At 41.3% G+C, this 16,079-nt stretch overlaps 1 protein-coding gene across 1 annotated transcript; it reads left to right on the top strand.

Moving 5' to 3' along the window:
- Window positions 1–759: 759 nt before the first annotated feature.
- On the top strand, window positions 760–13,562 carry uba3 (ubiquitin-like modifier activating enzyme 3). The gene is made up of 17 exons (XM_080728538.1): window positions 760–772; window positions 1,625–1,736; window positions 2,239–2,319; window positions 2,492–2,574; window positions 2,781–2,861; window positions 4,261–4,304; window positions 4,895–4,959; window positions 5,613–5,768; window positions 6,846–6,951; window positions 7,105–7,218; window positions 8,027–8,080; window positions 8,275–8,311; window positions 9,941–10,022; window positions 10,965–11,065; window positions 11,591–11,654; window positions 11,862–11,916; window positions 13,411–13,562. The coding sequence occupies exons 2-17, from the start codon at window positions 1,626–1,628 to the stop codon at window positions 13,497–13,499; spliced, it is 1,323 nt and encodes a 440-aa protein (XP_080584664.1). The 5' UTR covers window positions 760–772; window position 1,625; the 3' UTR covers window positions 13,500–13,562.
- Window positions 13,563–16,079: the final 2,517 nt, after the last annotated feature.

Here is a 16,079-nt window from a genome sequence, read left to right as displayed (position 1 = left end):
AATGGTTGGGGATCACTGCTAAAGCCTTAAAAATCTTCTCTTATGGGGTCCCTGGCATAACTTTTTAAATGGCGGTCAGCGGGCTAATAGCATAGAGCAGGGGTCTTCAACAGGGGGTCCGGGACCCTCCCCTAGGCTAGGGGGTCCTCAGAGTTACTACAGGGGGTCCTTCAAATCTTTGTGTGATAGAAACTTTTTTCTCCTTTTTTATAATAACCACTTGAACCCTAACATCCATATTCTGAGAAAATAGCAGATCTACAAGCTCACAACTCCTTGCGCTGCGAGGCGTTGTGAGCTTGTAGATCGACTACTTTCGTCAAAGAGGTTTGGTGTAGAGGGGAAAAAGAGCAGACTAAGTACAGAGTGAAAGCAAGGTCAAGTTTATTAAGTATTGAAGGTTAAAGAGGTTAAATATCTGAAAACACAAATTGACAAGAATCCAAAACACACTGATGATTGTGCTGTCAAATGATGAAACTATATGGAATTGGAATCTATGAAAGGTTGTGGGGGTCCCTACTTCGTTTCTTTCTCAACTAAGGGGTCCTTGGCCTGAAAACGCTGAAGACCCTTGGCATAGAGTAAGGCTAATAGGTGTCAATTTCAACAATTTGTGGGTCCTTGACATGAAAAGGTTTGAGAACCACTGTTCTAAGTAGGCCAGAAGCTCGATGCTGCCATCTGTTGGTCATTGTGTGTATCTCCAGCAGGGACTGTGTGTCTCCACAACGCAATGTTGATAACTAACAACAAACATGGCGGACGAGCCGTAAGTATCTGCTGCACAAACCAATGAATGACTGCAAGAAAGATATGCTTTATAATCTCGATAACCGCAATAAGCACGATGGAACATTACTTAATGTCCTGTTTTTAGAAGAGAGCAGCGGGGTTGAGTGAGGAATGGCTGTCGAAATGCTAGAAATGACGGGATGTTTGATGAGGTTACAAGGCAGGAGGAAGGTTAATGTTGTTAGCATCAGTAGTAGAGTAGTTAGTACTACTAGTTACCTTGGCAGCTAGCCTGGTCTAGTCGTGGATAATGTACAGTCAGCTCGCTATCATGTCAGACACTACACTACTAGCCCAACAGGACTAATAGTAAATATTGTGTTGATGATGCAACATTGCCTTCTGTCAAGAAAACACAGTTCACTATTGGCAGGTTGGCAGCTAGGGGTTACACATCTCCATTCAGAAACATTGCCATTCAGAAGATTGACTTCCATTATTCTAAACAGTGGGGGTATTTCTGAAGGGGGATGTTTCTAAGTGGGGGTGATTCTGAATGGAGGTCTGCCCCCAGTAGCTAGACACATAGCTGATGGTCATGGTTGGAGCTGTTGCTAGATCCCGTAGGGAACGACCACTTATATGGTCATGCAATGTTGGTTCATACTATACTTTGATGCACTTTTCGTACAGTTTTTCTGGCTTTGATCTGATGTCCTTAGCAGCATCCTTGATTGAGTTTTAGGCTGATTTGAGGAGTTGACAGGATCTCTCAAGCTCTAGGAATCCTTGAGTTTAGTACCTAGTAGCCTACTAGACGTGTGATATGCTTTAATTAATGAAACATGATGGTGTTGTGTGATAATCATATAACATTGTTTGTTTCAAGGATGGTGGTGGATGGAGATCGGACCGAATGGGAAGGAAGATGGAGTCATGTCAAGAAGTTCCTGGAGCGATCCGGGCCCTTCTGTCACCCTGACTTTGAAGCCAGCACAGAGGTAACATTTATGTTTATCTGGAAAACTGAAAATTGACTATTTTCGCTCAGACAGCAACAAATAATAATCACAACGTTGAGAACAAAAAGTTAATTTACCCCTTTTGATGTGCTATGTTAATAATTCTTTAGAGCAGTGGTTCTCAAACTTTTTTGGTTGTAGTACCCCCTTATACTGATTTCTGAATACTGATTCCCTGAATACAGCATTTTGCTTATCAAACGCTCATTAAAAGCCCAGTTCCAATGCCAATGTCAAAAATAAAACGGCATAATGGCAAATAAGCATTGCTTTCTTTTCAATAACAGTTGTTCTAGTCAGGTTATTGATGTCATTTGGTTTAACAATCTACAGTTGAGCAGGTTAACACAAAGACTGTGTCTGCCAATGTTTTGTCATTACCCATAACAGTAAAACACATATTCCCATTTCTCCTGTACCCCCTGCAGTACCCCTAGGGGTACACATATGATGCTACTGACAATTCCCTTTTTCCTTGCAGTCATTACAGTTCATGTTGGATGTCTGCAAAGTTCTTGTCATTGGTGCGGGAGGCCTCGGATGTGAGCTTCTCAAAGACCTGGTGAGAATCGTCAATTCACAGAAACTCAGAAACCTATGTTGTGAATCAGTCACCCACCTAGTTTTAGTTTTATTTTAATATCTGAGTAATGCAGATGTTATGTTACCATGCACTAACAGACTACACTTTATCATTTCCTGTTGTCATTTCCTGTTGTCATACTGTCGAGCAGGCGTTGTCAGGTTTTCGTCAGATCCATGTGATTGACATGGACACCATTGATGTCTCCAACCTCAACAGACAGTTTCTCTTCAGGTTAGTATCTTTGTTTCAAGTCCTTCTTTGCTCAAGTGATGTGATAATAGTTTTTGTATTATTTTATACATTTCTCATCATTTACATTATTTATAATAATGTGTATTTTTAACTATATTTATATGTATTTATTAATTATAATAAGCAAGCAAGTTTGGTGTTAATAATAAAGTAAATAATGTGACTCACCACCCCTTTCCCCCCAGGCCTAAAGATGTTGGTCGACCCAAGGCAGACGTGGCAGCTGAATTTATTAACAGTCGCATTCCTGGTTGTTGTGTGGTTCCGTATCCTTTTGATATTAACACTTTAAACATAGCTGTAGTAAGCAGCTGCCAAATTGTCCTTACCTTTTAACGTGGGCACGCGCACGCATCGTGCACAATCTGTGCGCGACTCATCTAGTAGACGTGTAGACTCGGTGACAGCTTTCGAATAAAAAAAACCCCATTGAAAGTGACATATCCGTTGCCACGCTGTATCCCTGCTTATCCGCCAGTGTTTACATGAAAAAACATTGAAAAAAGCAAGCTGTGCGCTATGGTAACACATGGACACGTTCGCGCACGATATGTGCGGGGATCATAATCCAGGCGTGTAGAGACTGGATCAAAGTTTCCGAATGCAAAAATCGGATTGAAAAACGAGCTTTCCATCGCCGATTAGCTTATTCTTCTGTTACACTGTAAACGAATGGAGGCGGGACTATGGCCCAGGCTCAGACCGGATACGGAAAGCTAGATCCGGTCCAAACGGGAAATACGACCGGATACAGTTAGGGGGCGGGCCTAAAGTCTCCGAAACTGATATATACAGCGATCATACTTTTAATCGTTTCATAATGATTAAAGCTAATTAAATTTCCGGGAACGACAGGCATCGCAGAGAGGTACAGCGGGAAATCCCCGGTTTCTGCGGGGATCGAGGAGTATGAGTTAACGTGTTGTGCATTGTGATGAGAGATACTACCTATTGAGGAAAGGGCCTCTAGTTTGAGGGCTGTAAGCGGTGTTGGCAGGTTGGACATAGCAGTGGTAGAACTGGTACAGCTGGTGCTAACACAGCCTGAAAGGTGTGCCTAATGAAAAGGGACCTTCCACCGCAAGAAAATGTGTCTTTTATTGTTATTTTATATTGCCATTTTAATTTGCGTTTATTCTATTCACTCTACGTAGTTCTCCAATTAAAGGGGATGAGGGGCTCAGGGGACATAATACTTTTCTTACCCATTAGTTATTGCAGTCATGGGAGTTTATGTATTAGTCAAACTGGCACATGTTAGTGGAATATTGCTGACACACCCAGATCTATGGTTTTGGCTCACAGTACTCCTACCTCCTGCCACCACAAGTCTCTGTGGGGACAGGAGATTTTGTCAGCGTCGCCTGCCTGCAACTCAGAAAACACTACGCTTGGTGGTTACAGACACACAGTGCGCCAGTTGAACGCCCTCAAACTAGAGGCCACACTCTATCTAGCGTATTGACACTGATCATTCAATATAGCTGAAGTTTTTTGTGTACAGTATATTATTTATGGTGATATCTAATTTCTGAAAAGCTGGCGTCTGAATTCTTATGTCTGACACCTAAAGTATCTAAATGTATTAGCCCATGCTAAAAATGTGTTGTGAAGTCTTGCAAGCAGTCTTTCTTTAAACAAGATTGTCCTTAATACTTTGTACAGCCATTTTAAGAAAATACAAGACTTTGAGGAGACATTTTACAGACGTAAGCATCATTATATTGTTTTATTAGTTTTGGTTGCCAGACTAGTATTTGTCCGACTGTCCGACTTTCTATTCCATCTTCCATCGTCTCCTAAGTAAACCTTTTTTCCCAGCGTTATTCCTCCCACAGTTTTGGTGACACACACTTGGGCCATATGTCAATTCGACCGGCTTCATCGGGACACACATGCGTGCCAAATTTGCGTTAGATACGTTATATAGTTTCATTTATATCAATATATTCGTGAATTACATCATAGATGTCTGACAGCATAGACCACGTGAGACTGACACAGTATGTCCATATATGGGCTTTCCAAGATATGGGCTTAATATTGATGACATCAGGGATCTCCATATATGGGCATAAAAGAAAGGGACACATACTGACACGGAGATCTCCATATGGCCATTAATTTATTAGTGAATTAATTTTCCCCATTGACTTGAATGGGAAAATTCGCTTCACGGCAACCACACGTGCAATTTCCAATTGCATCTTTCTAGTTCATCACCTGTCTCTGATAATGAATTGTCATCATCATTATTGTTGAGATTTGACGTTGCTTACATGTCTTTGTCTTCACCTAGAATTCCATATCATTGTCTGTGGACTGGATTCTATAGTGGCTCGGCGGTGGATCAATGGAATGCTAGTAAGTTACCTCTGTTCATAGTGATAATAATCGTCATTTGTAAAGCACCTTTATAAAAATGGTTCGTAAAGTGCTTCACAGTCAAACATTTTTAAACCAGGCAACTGGATTAAAAGTAAGACACTAGACGTACTCTATTAAGAAAATGAGTCATATTTATGAATACAATCTTTACCTTATTATGGTGCCTCTAATCTATATACAGTAAAGCCCTTTGCACACAGACGCGGTTTTCTCGCACGGAAAAAACTGACGATTACATTTTTTAAAGAAAACAATGATTCTCTATGACCTCATGGTGCACACCGGCTCTGAATTTGCCATGCGGCAGGTGGCTGTGGCTGTGCGTTGTTTTACCGATCGAACCCAGTTCGATTCGTGCGTCTTGTCGCATGCGGTAAAAACTCATTGACTTGAGTTACTTTTCTTTTTGCTTCTCTTATGCACTGTAATTGTATCAGTTAGATTTGTTTTATGCATCCTAATGTCATTGTATAATTGTGTTTCCTTTGCTTGATCTGTTTAAGCATATTTGAAATTGCTGTTGAAATGTTCTATACAAATAAAACTGCTCGGCTTTGCCTTACAAAAGGCCATGTCATTCACATCCTAATGTATAATAATGTATAATATGTGTGTGTTTCTCTGCATAGCTGTCTCTGCGGGTATATGACGACGGTGTCCTGGACCCCAGTTCCATCATTCCTTTCATCGACGGAGGGACTGAAGGCTTTAAAGGCAATGCAAGGGTCATTCTGCCAGGCATGAGCGCCTGCATCGACTGCACGCTGGAGCTTTACCCGCCTCAGGTAACCTAGCATGGTGATAGGAGCCACCAATCCCAATGAAGTGGAGTTGTCATCAAAGACTTGTCAATTAGGGGTGTAACGATATAGTAACTGAATAGAAAAATCTATTTTAATTTGCAATGATCTACTATATCGTTTTCAAAAGCAAAATATAGTACCTTTTTGGCTTTGTATCGTATCGTTTTAAAATGCGGTAATCGGTATCGAATCCTTTTGCAATTAACCTGACTGCGCCAGATGATGGTAGCAGTGCGTATGCCTGGCTGCATACCGCTCTACTTACCATCATCTGGGATCGCTCGGGCAGACTCGATGTAAGGGGCGGGCCATTTTTTCAAATTCTTTAGCAGGTGATTGGATGGGGCCGTCTCTATCACAGTCTGGGAGTGCCAACTCCAACCACTCATATTGGCCTGTCTGCATGACGTTGCACCCAGAATCCACGTGGTCTGCAATCAGACTCTATTGGCTCAGAGCCGCTCAGAGCCTGCCCGTAGCTGCCGCTGATTCGTCCGGCCCGGGACTTTACGAGTGTTATCAACTCCCCCCGAGAGATCTCAGATGGTAAAGTAGGGCGGTACGCATTACTGCCACCATCTGGCGCAGTCAGGTTATTTTGCAATGCAAATAACTAAGTATTTGTGCCTTGTATTTTGCAATTTTAAGAGGAAAATGAAAAAGAGGGGTCTAATTTCCTTTCCATTCCATAAAGCTACCCTTGATCTATCGATAAATGTGTGTAATCTCTTGTGTTCATGTCAAGGTGGGTTTGTTCATATGTGTTGAAATATAATGTCCATGTATTTGCTAGATAATCACAGCATTTACTTCCATAATAATAGATTTTTTACACAGATTTCATTTCTTTGCTAAATAGTTACTATATTGATTTTAAGTCATTGAATCGAATCGTATAGTATCGCCATGAATGAATCAATATCGTCCATGTATCGTATCGTTAACCATGTATCGTGATGCATATCGTATCGCTGTTAAAATGTATCGTTACACCCTTATTGTCAATACATACATGTGGAAGATCCGTTCCCTCTTTGAAATGTGTCTTTGTTCTCTTAGATCAACTTCCCCATGTGCACCATAGCCTCCATGCCACGGTTGCCAGAACATTGTGTGGAGTATGTCCGCATGCTGCTCTGGCCCAAAGAGAACCCCTTTGGAGGAGGTAGATAATAGTCACTACATCATTTAGATAAAATAACAATTAGTTGAAGGAAGGAGCTTGAATCAATGTAGCTTCCTGGAATTTCACAAACCAAAAGTTTGTTGGTGTATGCTTGTGCATGTGCTTAAGCTGTTTGTGCGTGCTTGTCACCAGATGGTGTGGCAATGGATGGAGATGACCCAGAGCACCTCCAGTGGGTGCACCAGAAGTCTCTGGAGAGGGCAGCAGAGTTCAGGATCACAGGAGTCACCTACAGACTCACCCAGGGTGAGCGCACACTACCTCAACACAACACAACACAGCAACACAACACCAAACTGCTTTTCACGGTGTGGCACCGAAGGGGCCAGCCGCCTAGAACTAGGATTGTTTTGTATCTCTGTCCGTCTCTCTGTATGAATCTCTGTCACTGCAAAAGTAGAGCAATCACAGTGAACCACTCAGCTCAGCTGACAGAGCTAATAATAATAATAGTACAATTTATTTGTAACACACTTTACATTTGAAGCAAATCTCAAAGTGCTATATTAAAAGGAAAAATGGAAACATATTAAGAAAACAGACTAAGAAAATAAAAACAGCTACACAAATCAGGTCTCACGTCATGCTGCTCAGCTCGCATTAGCACACTGGCACGTCATTGTTGCTTCCTTGTAACTAGTTGTCAACTTGTCATACCTTGTAACTAGTTATACAGATTGCATAGGAGAGCAGTGCCATTATTAGATTCTGTCTTGTTTATTCAGTTGCTACACATCTTCCTTTAATCGTGCATCGGGGTGAAAGTTATACATATCATGGACTTGCATCTGCATCCCAAAATATGGGAATTATGCTTATTTAGCAAAGGACATGCAGTTTATTTGTTATCCACCTGCCTGCGATGATGATTAATACAGAAATATACATATATTTTGTCATCTGTGTCACAAGTCGACCCATGCATCAGTAGAGATAGTGATACATGTTTCATTGATGGTTTTTAATGTGCAATCTGATTGGTGCAAACAGAATTCTTTTTTAACTCGTGCAAAAATATTATTTTCGCCTTTTTATGTTATTTAAAATTCTGCAGGTGTTGTAAAGAGGATAATCCCAGCTGTGGCGTCCACAAATGCAGTTATTGCAGGTAAATGATTAACTACAGTACACAGTAATGGGCACCCGTCTTTATGAAGCCACCTGTCTTTTATAACCTGCCATGTAAACATTAACCATTATCCACACAGCATTGAGACGACCTACTTTCTGTAAACAGAATATAATGTCATTGTCAAACTAATCCTGGTCATTTTTCTTTCTTTTTTTTTTTTTTTGTTCCAGCTTCTTGTGCAACAGAGGTATTCAAAATAGCAACAAGGTGTGTTTCAAGCTCTGCTGTTTACAAGTCATCCTAAGGCCATGTGTCCACCAAAGGCCCTTTTTTCCCAGCTGAAAATGCATTAATGAACATTTTCTAACTCACTGCGACAGATTAAAATGCCAAAAGCTCGGCACCAAATAGACATTCACAGCGCCTCGTCATGTTGCTGCCGTTTGTAGCATAGGTAACTGCGGTATGTGGCGCTCCCTTTGAAAATCTTTCAAAACATACAATGCACTCAGGAAAAGAAATGAAAAAAACAAACAGCTTGGTGGACACTCATAATGCACCAAGTGCACATTAACCATTAAGCCCCATATCGTTGTCGTAGGGGAGAAACCTCTCTAACTTAAATTTTTGTCTTAATTTAATACCCTACTTGATCATAATACTAACTACAGCATCACACTAAAGCAGAGGTCTTCAATGTTTTCAGGCCATTGACCCCTTAGCTGAGAGAGAGATGAAGCAGGGACCCCCATTGTATACAATTGTTGCAAATTAAAAAAAGAATCATAGATTTCTTAGACAGTGTAGACTTGTTTGACAGCACTGTCATCAGTGTATGTTGGATTAATGTGTATTTTCAGACATTTAACCACTTGAACCGTCAATACTTCTACTGCTCTTCTTTTCCCTCTACACCAAACCTCTTTGCCAGAAATAGCCGATCTACAAGCTCACATTGTAGATCTGCTATTTTTGGCAAAAGTTCTACTCAGAATAGGGATGCGAGGGTTCAAATTGTTCATTTAAAATAACTATCCGATCACACAAAGATTTTGGCGGCTCCCTTGTAGTAACTCTGAGGACCCCCTGTTGGAAGACTCTTGCACTAAAGTATCAAAAGCGTTCGATTCCCGCCGGGGGACACTGTGGGTGCTGGGGGCGTGTTCCCTCCTCCGCGTCATCAGCGCCCACACCCTAGGTGGGGTTGGCAAAAGGGCCTTTCTGTGTGGAGTTTGCATGTTCTCCCCGTGTCTCCTAGGGTAGATACCCTCACAAAAACATGCAGTAATCCTGGTCTCTATAAAGCCTCCCCCTGGCCAGCCGGGGCGCCTGATGGAGGGGAATGGAACTGGTTGGAATAACGTGTTCCTTCCACGCGCTACGTCCAACCGGGGAAGCTCCCCCTGTCAGGTGATAAGAAGCGGCCTGCTCACTCCTCATGCATTGAAGGAAGCATGAGCTCAGTTTGGGGCCCTCCCCAGGTTGGCAGAGGGAGAGTAGAGCCCAGGATCACAGCTTAGGCAATTGGCACCGGGTGAAAAAATGGGTTACAAAAATCGTGGGATAAAAATTTAATAAAAAAAATAAAAAAAGTATCAAAAGCAGCAGATCTGCAAGTTCAAAACGGTAACAGTTGGACATGGACATGACGAGGCTTACACCCGAGTGACCCGACAGAGACGATATACTTTATTGTACGACGAGTAGCGAAAATAGCCAATCTACAAGTTCACAATGTGTTGTGATGCCACGCGTTGTGAGCTTGTAGAGCGGCTATTTTTTAAAGGAACTGGGGAAAGAATTTAACGTTTGGGAAGATTTGCCCCAAAATAGAGATGTCAGGGTTAATGTAAACTGTACTGTCACTCACAACAATGTTGCCTTTCACATCCACAGTGCTTACATTCCTCTCAACAACTACATGGTCTTCAATGACGTCGACGGCCTGTACACCTACACGTTTGAGGCCGAACGAAAGGTTGGTCTCCATGGATACATAATGCTACAGTACTATAGTCAGGGAAAATTAGCAGAATACCTGTCAAATCTGGGAATAAATTCCTTACCAAACAATTTCTTCACCAATGTGTTCATAAAGGTGTCTAGTAACACATCTAACAAAGATTGAAATTCAACATCCCTAGCAAAATGTTTGACAGTTAGGGTAATTCTGGGTCTCATTCACTTACTATACACTGTACTATAAGGGAAAAGATCACTCCCAAAAATATGCTTTAAGTGGGATGTGAGGGGTCTAACTAGGTGTTTTTAATTATTCTCTGAATCCATTGCAAGCATTTGTTTTGCACGAAAAACATTCCTTGGGACAAAAATGGACTCCATAAACCTTGTGAAAAGTGATGACTCATCACTAAACCATCGTTTTTTTGCGTCTGATTTTGGCCCAATGAATGTTTTTCGTGCAAAACAAATGCTTCCAATGGATTCAGAATAATTAAAAACACCTAGTTAAACCCCTAACATGCTAGCCTGGCGGGGCCCGACGCTATATCTGTGTTCATTCCTTCCACAGTTATACTGTGGAAGGAATGAACACAGATATAGCGTCGGGCCCCGCCAGGCTACTAACATGCTACTTAAAGCATATTTTTGGGAGTGATTTTTTCCCCTTAGTACAGTGTCTAGTAAGTGAATGAGACCCAGAATTACCCTAGCTGTCAAATATTTTGCTAGGGATGTTGAATTTCAATCTTTGTTAGATATGTTACTAGACACCTTTCCGAACACATTGGTGAAGAAATTGTTTGGTAAGGAATTTATTCACAGGGTTTTATTAAAATTCCCTGACTATTTAAACAATATCTGGTTCTTCCAATGTGATGAGTGGTGTTGAGTTAATACACCTAACATCAAAGTCAGCTGTTTTGCACTAGATACACAATGTTCTCTTTTGATCCAGGAGAACTGCTCAGCCTGCAGCCAGGTACCTCTGGACTTGCACTTCTCTTCATCCTCCAAGCTGCAGGAGGTGCTTGATTACATGACCGACAACATCTCCCTGTAGGTTCCATTACTATTCCTATCATATGCTGTTACTAAATGACATTTTATTCAAAAGGATATGACTAAACCAAATCAAAACTTGCTGATTTGATTTGAGATTTACTAATCTATCCAACACTGAAGATCAGGGCTGCACAGTAAATCGAAAATTGTTGAAGTGGTTTTATGTAAACATGAATCTTGGCATTTAATTCAACCATAACCCTCGTCTCCTCACCAGTACACAAGGGTTAATAACCAGAACATTGTACATTGTATTTATGTCGATGTATATCGGCTATTTGAAGTATTTTAAAATGTTTTTCAAAATAGTAAAAAAGGCAAAGAAGTTTACCATTTGGTTTAATAATCGTGTTCAAGCAAACATAATTGGGATTGCAATTTTTTGCCATAATCGTACAGCCAAACATTAGTAGCACTGATTAACATTACATTTGTGAATGATTGTTGAATTAATTGTATTTGGTACTGTTATCAACAAACTGCTCGTGTTCATTCTTCAAATACATTGTACATTCACAGACAAATGAAATCACCTGCTATAACCGCGACAGTGGAAGGAAAGAACAAAACATTATATTTGCAGGTAAATGACTCTGGATTCAATAGATTTTGTGTTCTCTGTTCTTTGTCTGTGCCTTGCCGAGCCATGTGGCCCATAGGGCAGGAGCCTATGTCCTGTTTCTGTAGCGTGAGGCAGCTTGAAGTACATAGCCCCACCCATGATGTACAAATACACCCCCTGGACATGACGCTAGTATGTCGACTCTTAATGTGTGCCTTTTGTTGACAGAGCGTGGTCTCAATCGAACAGAGGACGCGGCCAAATCTGAAGAAAACGCTGAAGGGTGAGGCAAAGATAGCCTTATTAACTGTTTTACTCTTACATCACTGTTACTAACCCTTCTCTTTAAAAAAAATTATGCCACGATTTCATAACACATTTTTCACCCGTGTCAATTATCTAATGTAATCCTGGGCGCCAACCTGGGGAGACAACGGACTGACCTCATGCTTCCTTCTATGCATGAGGAGTCCAAGTTGCTTCTTTTCACCTGACAGGGGGGAGTTTCCCCGTTTGGACGTAGCGTGTGGAAGGAACACGTTATTCCACCAGTTCCTTTCCCCTCCATCAGGCGCCCCGGGATGGCCAGGGGGGAGTCATAGTTTAACTCCTTGAACACCTTGGTAGTAGCACTAGCACCCGTCCTCCCTCTTATTTCTCTTTAAATACTGTATAGATTTCTACTAATTCATGGGTTTCATTTGTAGTCCTACACCGGCCTTGTTGAGGACCAATAGAACATAAGTTTTATGCCAATCCGATAAATTGAAAAACCTGTGTTGGTCCTCCTCAACATGGCCGTTTAGGTTTACTTAAAGTGAGTGGACTGAGTATGAGAGACGAGCAGGAGAGGGAGGGGGGGTGGGTTTAAAGCCTGACATTTGGCCAAGACAAGCTGATCATCTTACTGCCAGCTGGCACCACTCCCTGGTGGTCTAGTGGTTAGGATTCGGCGCTCTCACCGCCGCGGCCCGGGTTCGATTCCCGGTCAGGGAACACACTTTTTAATCACTTGAACAATGTATTCATTTATTTTTAAAGTTTCCCAAAACATTGACAGATTTTGATAAATGTTGCCTGTATTGAGATTCCCAAAAGAGAGGGCCACCGATGTTAGCCTGGCATGGCTTCTGGTGATAAACCCGCCCCATATTTGCATCCCTCACTACTTCGAAAAGGGGCTAAAAGAAGTGTTTGGCCCTGTTTGGCCTAGCTCAGACCTACTATGGATTGGATACTTTTTAGTACAATGTTAAGTACTTTCACACTACTCTACCGAGGTCCTTGTAGTGGAAAACATGGCACAAGTGGGTGGTGTGGAGTGGTGTGGTGTTGGTCCATGTCAGTGGAAAAGGGGCAAAATTAAACCCATGATTATGTATTTGCACCCGATCTACTATGCATCCCTCCATTCGATGTGGAGAAATTGCACCAAAAAAATCCTCATTCAAGATTGGGTGCACCATATGTATTAGTGCTGAATTGAGTACAGTGGACCACAATGGAAACAAATCCTTTTAGCATAACCTTTCACTGTACATTATGTATTATTATGTATCATTATGTGGTCCATGGGAAAATATTGTGAAATATTTAAATACATTCAAATTATTGTACCTTTGTTAAATGTATCAAAAATATATTTAAATGTGTTTATTGTTTAGGAATCCGTACTAGTGTGGGGGGGCTTCCATAATGTTTCACAAATCGCAAATTAGGACTTGGCCATACAAACATTTTCAGTCGTGAGATCTTTTTTTTCTTCTTTTTTTCTCAGAGTTGGGGCTGACAGATGGACAGGAGCTGGCTGTTGCTGATGTCACCACACCACAGACCATGATCTTCAAACTTTGCTTTACCTCATAGGAGAAGCTGGCCTACTCCACCTACAAATAGCTGATGTCATTGTTGTTACTATGGGCCCGGCCAGTCATGAATAATGGTGCATAATATTTAGAAACCCACAATGGTTTACAGTGTATTCAGACACAGATTTTAAGAGTACAGCCCCATTTCATTGCTCTGATGTTATGTTGTTGGCTCAAGCACTGACTGAAGTTCCCTATTTTGCACTTGAAAGCCAAAGTGTTCACAACCTGTTGGGTTTCGGCTTTTTTGTTGTTATTGTTGTGTTGGCTCTGTGCGAAACAGGAGAGAGTTAATGGTTACTTGATCTTCCAGAATCATCTGTTATTTATTCTGACAGTGTCTTTTAGTTACTGTATACAACGTACCACTACACTGGACAATTAAAAATGTGTTGTTTTTCTTATATGGTCTGCCTCTGTTGTGTTTTCTTTCGAATAAGAAACGGTATTCCTGATGGGTGTATTTATTTATTTTTTCAAATGGAAATTATGAGAGGGGGGGGGGGGGGGGGTTACACATTTGTATGTTTTGCACACATTTAGGGGGTCTTTATACCAGGACGATTGGAAACGCTGCCGGTCTCGTTTTGGATTTATTACCCAAAAAACGTCGCGTTTACACCTTGTTGGTTCGTTTTTCTGTGTTTATACTACAAGTTGACAACGCATGAATTCAAGCAAAATGTGTCATGTTCCCAGCCTACATAGGCCTATACTGTGTATTTACCCTTCAACTATAAAATATAGGCCTATATTGTTTTTAATGAGACATGCTTTGTAATTAGGCTATGCTCCCAAATCCATATTATTATCATCTGTTCGCATATTCAATGAGTCCCGCAAAAGGAGGTTTTTAGCGAGGTGAAGTGAAACACCAACAAAAGTCACCTGGAAGATGAAGGTCGGAACATTTATAGCCTATGGAGCATATTTCTGGACATTATCTACGGGGATGGGCTATATTAAGTGAGTTCTGTCTTCTAGCTGCAACACAGAAGTATAACGCACCATGCGAGGCAACTAACGGAGTAGGCTAGCCTACAGAGGCACATATGGGTATGGTAGTCTACCATACCTTGATTACAAGGGAAAATAATAAAATGTACTTCTTAAAATAAATTCATCATGCCTGTTGCTAAGTATTGGCAACATGACTGTCTTGCATGCGTGCCTTGCACGTGCAAGACCAGACAACAGTCATGTTGCCATACCTTAGCTCTTACTGAACTGACGCACTGCACTGGGATGCGGCGCAATGGAGGATGATGTGCCGTCGCCGTTGCAAAATAAACTTTCATATAGACTACTCCTGACATTTTTCAAATGAGGTTTGTGCTAATAGATCACTGGGCTATTTTCTGGGTTTTAATTAGGCCTACAACAACATAAATAATAATAATACATTTTCGGTTAGTCTGACAGACTGACACTTATATGCAGCAGGGGAAGGGGAGCAGAGGAGGGGGTGCTATGACATCATCGCACTCTCCCTCACGGCCGAATTCCGATATTACACCGTTGCGAAACTGATGCGAAACCGCAGAAATGCACTTTCAGAGCCGAATTCGGAAAAGTATCGGTTAGGGTCATGAAACCGCGTCTCCGTGTGTCAAAATGGCCGAATCAATAGTAAAAACTATCGTCTACAAAAAAATCGACCTCATGTAATGACCCCCAGGTCACTTTACAGGATTCACAGGGCCTGTAAAGTGAGAGAGGCATTGATCCTGTCATGCATTTTTGATTGATTGATTGATTGAAGACTTTATTAGGAGTTTGCATAGGAAAGGTACAGTTTCATGACGGTACAGTTCACTGGTACAAGGTCTACTAAAAGGAGATCCTAGAAAAGAAAGCTTATTTCCACAGGAAACCATTTAAGTATCTTTATGCTGATTCCAGTTTATATTGTATTTTAGGGATACAATACAAGACATGCAGTGAAGTTACAAAAGCCTTCCTGGACATTATTTTACTGTAGGCTACTAGTATTATGTAGATCATCATGCAGTGGTGTAAAGTAACCAAGTACATTTACTCAAGTACTGTAGGCCTACTTTGTACAATATGATTGTACTTTTACTTAAATAAAAATAAAACATTTGAGTACTTTTCCCCCCACTGGTCATCGTGGGAGGACTTGCCCGTCAGCAGACCTCTACTCTGACAGAGCCTCTCTGCCTCTGACAGGACTAACCCTGAAACATGACGGCCAGATGACATGACCGTCATGTTTCCACCTCAACCTTGCTTCTAGCAAGGTAGACAAAGAGCAACGGCAGGCTAAACAAACGTTCAAATTTCAAAAATAAAGTGCTTACCCAAGTCTAATTTGTGTCAGAATTGATGCCGTTCAAGCAGAATTACATGCCGCTCCCATATTGTTTAAAAAAAATCAGCTTTTTCATCCGATCATTTCTGTTTTCCCTCGCCAACCCCACCTATCGGACAACTGAGATGTGGGCGTGGCCTTGCGAAAACCGGTCTGGGATCGGATAAAAATGCTTTTTATTAAACAATATGGGAGCGGCATTTAATTATGGTTAAACGGCATCAATTCTCACACAAATTAGACTTG

This window comes from Nannobrachium achirus (genome assembly GCF_963921795.1).
Source record: "Nannobrachium achirus genome assembly, chromosome: 6".
NCBI classification, from domain to species: Eukaryota; Metazoa; Chordata; class Actinopteri; order Myctophiformes; family Myctophidae; genus Nannobrachium; species Nannobrachium achirus.
This window is presented reverse-complemented; position numbering and strand designations above follow the sequence as displayed.

Coding starts and splice junctions, on each gene's coding strand:
- uba3 (XM_080728538.1), top strand. CDS start 1,626: ATGGTGGTGGATGGAGATCGGACCGAATGGGAAGGAAGATGGAGTCAT. Junction 4,960..5,612: donor GGTGGATCAATGGAATGCTA/GTAAGTTACCTC, acceptor TTCTCTGCATAG/CTGTCTCTGCGGGTATATGA. Junction 11,917..13,410: donor TCTGAAGAAAACGCTGAAGG/GTGAGGCAAAGA, acceptor TTTTTTTCTCAG/AGTTGGGGCTGACAGATGGA.